A 7236-nucleotide genomic window follows, 5' to 3' on the forward strand; every position below is an offset into this window, starting at 1 on the left:
ATAACGCTTCTATATTCCTGATTATAGATTTTATTTTTCATGTGATTGATTAAAATAATTATTTTATATTAAAAAAAACGACAGAGGCAATCACGGAGTTAACAAAGAATATCGACTGTTTTTGTTTAGTAATATAGGTAAAATTTGTCGCCTCTACTCATCTCGCACTGTACTCCATACGGAAGAACGACGACCGCATCAACGCAGAATTAAGTAAAGAAAAGGTAGAAGAAGCCCATGAACAGTACTACATTCCGCACCTTCCTTCTCTGTCCCAGTCTCCCATCTTTTTCCTCTCTCTCTCTCTCTCTCTCCATTTCATAGAAATGAAACACTAGCCGCGGATTCGAGAGAATACAGCCTTACTACTCTGAGTAATGAGAGAGTGAACAAGTGAAAAGGAAACAAATGGAGGGAGCAGAGGAAGAGCTGGAGAGGAGGAGCAAGTTCCTCGACAGTTTGATTAAGAAGAAGAAAGCGATTGAACAGCAAGAGCAGCATGACTGTCTCAACGTGCGTGTCAGAGCCTCTGACATGCCCCTTCCTTTGCAGAACCGTGCCTTTCGCTGCGCACGTGACCAACTCGACTCCATGCCCGGCAAGCTTGACAGTAAACGCCTCGCCCTCGCGCTTAAGAAGGTAAATGTTACTGCCTTACTTGGAGTTTTAGGTTGTATTTTTGGGTTTCATTTTTATTTGGAGTGTTCGGATTAATGGCTAGTGGTCAAATTTAGTGTGCAGGTGATCCTGCTCTATCTTTCTTAGTCTTTCTCGAGTTGAATGTATTTACTTTTTTATTTTTCCTCTGTTATGATTTTTCCTTTGTTTTTTTGGTGTAACATGATTTAATTTTGATGCGGAGATTTTGGTTTACCCTAAAAAGCAATTAATTTTGGTTGTCAATTAGAGTGTTTAGGGTAAAGGACCACACACAGGTGGTCCAGTATGTGTATCTTTAGTCTTGGTTGGTGCTGAAGATTTGAAATATATCTTGTGTGTTTGTGTGTGAAGGCTTAATTGCTTCGTAGTGTCAGATTGAGCTGCGAATGTTTCGATCTTTCTACTTATATGTAAAAAAGGAGAAGTAATGTATTAATCTTTCTGGTGACGATCTTGTCAGTGTTGGCTTAGATTTTGTATCTGGATTCTAATTTTGGTTCGACAAGGACTTCTATTGAAATCATGTACTGATGGTACAAATGCTAAATTGTGTTAGCTTGAGCTAAAAATCATTTGTTCATTCGTTTTTAGTTATTATATTGAGTACAAACTTCAATGACTAGTTGTTCACTCTCGGGAAGATTGATATACTTCATTTCTTTTGCAACATCAAAAGGAGTAAATTTCTTTTTAATTGTAACTTTCTTTTAACGTAATGCTTATAGAGTGCAGTAACATGCACTTGGTGGACTAACTGTTAACTGGATTAAGCTGAAAACGTCTGAAATATCTCACACTTCTACACATTTTAATTTAGTTGTTTGGATTTTGCAGTTGAATTTAGACAAGCAGAGTACTGAGCAAGATAGTGGTCCAATCGATCAGTTATTTCATATTAAACTTTTTCTTCTTATAGTTATTTCATATTAAACTACCAAAGAAAGATAAAAAAAGACATGTCTTAAATTTCACTTGCCATGATCTTCATTTGTTTAGAAGTTGTGTACATGAGCCCCATGTCACAGGTTCAATTCCCCCTGGGATCAAACTGCGATTTAAGTGGGAGGCCATGGTGATGGGTTGCTGTGCTAGTCTCCCCGAGGGTTTAGGTTCCATGGGTGAGTCCTAAGGGCTCTACCGTGGGGTGGTTCCCCCATCTTCAAAAAAAAAAAAAAAAAGAGGCTCAAATGGACTGTCTGAATTACTACTTTCCAACATTCAGAGTGTGTAAACCCCAATGCTGTTAGCCCATTAGGTTACTTGTGACAACTTAATCTGAATTTAATCTCAAATTTTGTTTGGAGGATGAAAATTAGTTGCGATCCCGTTAGATTGTACTTTTGACATGTGTTTTGGATGGACAGTCAAAATATTAAAACCCATTTTTCATTTTGGGTAGAATTGTTTTTGTAAGTATAATTTCAGGTGGAATTTGTTGGAATATTTCTTTTAACTAATCATGTCAGATGATTAGTTTTAAGTTGTTCATGTTCGAGTTGGTCAAGCCTCTTAAAATAATGTTTCTTAAATTAATAAGTTCATGCTTTGTTAGCCAATCATTAGGCTTTATTGGTTAAAAAAACATGAACTTTCCATCCAAATGAAGAACTGGTTTGCCTGTAATTAGACAGTCTGTATGTGGTGGCAACGTTTTAGTTTTGTTTGTATCAAAGTCAAACAAATACAAGAGATGTAGCAAGAGAGATATCTGTTACCATATGTGATGAAAGAGAAGATGGGAAAGATATTTCTTTCTTTCTTTTCCCTGTCAGGCTAGATTGCTGTTTGGATGTTTAGAGCTAAGGTTAGAGTTTCAAGGTCAAAATTAAGACAAATGAATATATATATATATATATTATATATCTATATCTGGGCTTTCTTTGAGCACATTACTATACCATTGGGTTAACAAATATATATATATTATATATCTATATCTGGGCTTTCTTTGAGCACATTACTATACCATTGGGTTAACAAATATATTGCTCTAGTTGTAGTGTCTGAATGAGAAAGCTCAACATTGGCACATGGTTAGGCCCAGAATTATTAAAATGCGCAAAAGGCACAACTCAACTCAAAGACTCTGTCATTCATTTCCATCCAAATGCACCAAATGAGGCAGATAGGACCCATCTTCCACTCAGCTGTGACTTGAGGACTGCTGCACATGTTATATTTGGCCCTGACTAGTCATTTTTTCTTCTCCTAGATTGATGAGATTTGCATTAAGAATTATAGCCTATAGTAGTTCCATTACAATACTTTTTTTTTTTTAATCGGTAAGTAGTTCTATTACAATACTTGTCTTTTCCTGCTGTTCTTTTTCTCCATGGTAATCTCAAATCAACAAATGTTTCTCCTTCTCTTGGTGAAAAAACTACGATCTTGTATGAACAGCATGTTTATCACACATAATATTCCATCTCACTTCTTCGCATGGAATCACTCAGCACAATATACATATTCTTGTTGGTTTCAGCAGAATGTCATAATAGCATTGTCAATGTTGTGATCCATCACCTTATTGAGTAAAAATAGGCCTCTCTGGCTTACCTTAAATCGCATCTATTTGCTTGTATTTATGATCTGCTCTTATCTTGTCAGGTATATGGTTTTATATTTGCTATTCAAACCATTAAGTCAGAACTATTTATTAAATATTCAGGTGAAGCTAGAATTCAAACAATACATGGGTTTGAGATATAGACAAATTGGCCAAATTTCAAGTTAGCTGGCCTGTCAGTTGTTACAATGTGTTGCTTGTGCTGGAGTGAGTAGAAAAGCGTTCCATTGGTTTACTGCCACTGTAAAAAAGAAAAGAAAAAGAAAAAAAAAGGCTTTCGACTGCCAATTTAATACCTGAAAATAGAATTTAGAAATGGGAAGTGTGTATGAGTTTATTACACACCATAATAATAGTCCTGCATGTCTCAGGTTTTTGGTAGTTTCAAGGCTCATTACATTTTTAAAATAATAAACTTAATCTTGGTTTATTTGTAGATTCTTGGCTCAAACTTCATTGGATTGGTATCTATCAAAACAGTGACCTACGATGCTATGACCATAACTATTCCTGTCTCTTCATTTTGTTTTGCAAATATGGAACTGTTTTCTTGTGCATGAATGTGTAAGTGGCTGAAATTCTGTCTTAGGAATAGTACAGTACAGTATAAGATGTATATTCTCTAACCCAGGTTTGGTACTGACAAAAAGGTTCGTCCACCTGTGTATTTGTATACTCTCTCATGTAGTTAAAACTACAAGTAGGGATGTAAATCAGTCGATCCAGTCTGGTCTGGGGGGGTCATTGTCCCTGGACCAGACCAGTAGCTATCGGTCCAGTCGGTCTGGCCTAATAATTAATTATTTATTTATTCAAATAAATTAATAAAAAAATTATTTAAATTACGAAATTAAAATTAAGTGAATTATTAATGTGGATTATGTAACTAACTCATTAAAAAAAAATTAATTATAATTATATTGATGATGTTAATTGCTAATTTGTTACTAACTTAGAGTATGTCAATGTATTATGATAGTTAATGCATAATGAGCTATATTAAACTTTTTACATTTTGTATATGAAGCATAAATAATTGAATTATCCATAGGTCACCGTCCATACATGCTTTATATTTACTTGCAACTTAGGTATTTTACAAAAAAATTATCTAATAACTTTAATTAGATCATAGATGCATATGTTAGTAATTAGTTAATGGTGAATTAGTGATAGGTTAGTTAATTGATATCATACATTAGTTGATTACAATTTACAATAATATTTGTCATTGCTTTATATTTACTTACAACTTAGGTATTTTACAAAAAATTTATCTAATAACTTTAATTAGATCATAGATGTAGATGTTAGTAATTAGTTCACAATGAATTGGTGATAGGTTAATTGATAATATACATTACTTAATTAATAGAATATTAATTTGTAATTACATATTTAAAATTTTATATTGTTAATGGTGATAGGTTAGATGAAAATTACATAATTAATTATACAATTATATATATATAATATATTTAAAAATTAAAAATATATATTTTACTATTCGGTCAGTCCGGTCCGGGAAAACCCCACCCCGGGACCAGACCGAATACCAAAAAAATGGAATTTCTTGGACTGAGACCAACCGGTCACATGCTAATTATGTGGCCTAATTGATGATGTTACTGGTAGCAATTACATGTTACTGGTAGCAACTATAAGTTAGCATATTGCAGACTGTATATTTTTAGAGCTTCAAGAGAAGAAGAATGGTGAAGAGGGAAATGATGGATACTTCAAAATCCTGCATTTCATTCTTACTATTGCATTACATATACTTAAGGTTACATTAGACAGTTACCTCATAGGGTATACTTACTACAATAAAACTAAAACTGATATTAGGTTCAATGCTAGACAAAAGTAGAGACGAGACTTTAGCATTATTATGTTATGTTCCCATAGAGAAAACATAGTACTAGTTGCTATGGGCTTCTACCTAAATGATTAAGGAGTACCTTACTCTTCAAAAACACTTCAGCAGATATGTCCCAAAACACATAATTCTTTCCATTAAACTTTACAGAGGTTTTCATATAAAAATTACAGAGATAGAAGTTAATGGTTTAGATAGCCACTAGTGCCAAAATACCACACAAACCAATTCAACCATTAGCAAACCAAAACAAAATCGAAGAAACTAGCTTGAATCAGGTCTGAACAATACAAACCCACATTGAAACAAGTGAAAAAAGAATGTAACCATGGAAAACTGCCATGACTCAACAAGTTTCTACCTGTGACAGCCATGAACCAGTCTATAATGGTCTTACTGGCCTTGTTTCTAAAAGTATTGGCCTGAACTGGTTTGTACTGGTGTGTACCTGAACATACAGGATTGAATCAGTCTGTATAAGATTTGTTTCGGAAAATGTCGGTCTGAGGTGAGTGTGTTCCAAAGTAGAATTGCAAAATCGGGTAGAGTGAGGGCCGAATTGGATCGACCCCGATCAAGTCGATTGAGTCTTCATTAATGGATCAACTTGGGTTGACCTGAATCAAGTGAGTCGGGTCGTAGCTTAAACCAGATAACTTTATACAAGAATATGAATATGTCAGTCGCAGATAGGGATTACCGTATTCCCTTATAAATAGCTGTTATTCTGGATAGGAGTCAAATCTTAACCCTTTTTGCTGAGTTCCTTAACTTACAAAAAAAAAAAAGGAGCCAAATCTTAACCCTGTCCGAGGATACTGGACCTGAGAGAGACACACACAAGCCCAACTACCAAAAAGCCCTCTTTCTTCAACTCTGCCGGCGTGTAGTGGTGCCAGTGGTGATCTCTGATGGCAAAGAACTCAATGGCCAGCACAGATGACAAAGAACTCATGTTGGCAACCCATGCTAGTCACAATGGAAACAACTAAAAATGTCACAGTGACAGAAATGCGGCAAAAACAACCGCCATGCTTGGTGGCACTGCCACACCACCAACCACCATAGGCCAAGCTGTTGACCACTACCAACCCTTAGCAGTCATGAAACAGCAACATTGTAGTCTTTAACATACCAACCAGCCATCCTCTCACGACCATCAACACTTTTTATCCAATGGAAGAATTAAAGGTAGAATATCGAAAAAGATTATTGAAGGAGAGTGACCTAGCAATCTTGCTCTGAAACCTTGCAAATTTTAGGATTTAGAGGGAGAAGAGAAAAAGAGAAAAATGATGGGTTGTTCAAAATCTTGCACTACTATCTTGCTGTAGCCTTTATATATACTTTAAGTTGCATTTGACAGGTATACTTACTAAAATGATGTCCTCTAACATAAACAATCCTTGTTCATAGCCAAAAGGCACAGAAAACCACTGTAACAAATACAACTTTGACTCCCACCTCTCCAAATAGAATGCTTGGAGATAATAATAGTAACTGCATACTATGATTATGCAACAGAAGATTGATACATATGGTAATTGAGCTGAATATGATTTTACTTTTTTCCTCTCTAGAGCAGGTTATAAGGCAAATTAGTGTTCAAAAGAATTTAGCTGGAACAAAGGGAGATAGGCCTCTAACTATTCTAGTAGACATAGTATGGATGAGTTCCCGGAACTCGCTCCCCATGCATATGACTATATGAGAAGAGAAAATTTCATGAATACAATATGGCTAGTTTTGTGTATTTCTCTTCTTCAAAACCTTTCACATGCAGCCAGCTGATGATATTTTTAAATTACTTGTCAGGAATTTGATTCTTGGTATGGTCTAGCTTGGCACTGCATTGTAGGAACCAGCTTTGGCTCATACGTCACACATTCCTCGGGAGGCTTCTTGTATTTTTCAATTGACAAGGTTTACATCCTTCTCTTCAGGACTACTGTTGAACCTTTAGACCATTGAAAGCCTTTAAAACTGAAATGCATCGAACTCTATGGTTTATAAATATTTCCACTCTCAATTTACATGTAAAATTCATAACGGCTGTATTATCTGTTCTAGTTTTTTAATTCTGTATCGATGACTTTCCTTATATTACAAGCATAAAAGAGTGATAGTTTGA

At 35.0% G+C, this 7236-nt stretch overlaps 1 protein-coding gene across 1 annotated transcript; it reads left to right on the top strand.

Moving 5' to 3' along the window:
- Nucleotides 1-237: 237 nt before the first annotated feature.
- LOC108995505 (dynein light chain 1, cytoplasmic-like) lies at nt 238-7236 on the top strand. The gene is made up of 2 exons (XM_018971084.2): nt 238-639; nt 6921-7236. The coding sequence occupies exons 1-2, from the start codon at nt 409-411 to the stop codon at nt 7074-7076; spliced, it is 387 nt and encodes a 128-aa protein (XP_018826629.1). The 5' UTR covers nt 238-408; the 3' UTR covers nt 7077-7236.

Source organism: Juglans regia, chromosome 16 (assembly GCF_001411555.2).
Source record: "Juglans regia cultivar Chandler chromosome 16, Walnut 2.0, whole genome shotgun sequence".
In the NCBI taxonomy this organism is placed as follows: Eukaryota; Viridiplantae; Streptophyta; class Magnoliopsida; order Fagales; family Juglandaceae; genus Juglans; species Juglans regia.

What these genes read in the sequence shown, in the direction of transcription:
- LOC108995505 (XM_018971084.2), top strand. Translation starts at nt 409, where the DNA reads ATGGAGGGAGCAGAGGAAGAGCTGGAGAGGAGGAGCAAGTTCCTCGAC. An exon ending in TCGCCCTCGCGCTTAAGAAG is followed by an intron (nt 640 to 6,920) that starts GTAAATGTTACT and finishes ATTACTTGTCAG; the next exon opens with GAATTTGATTCTTGGTATGG.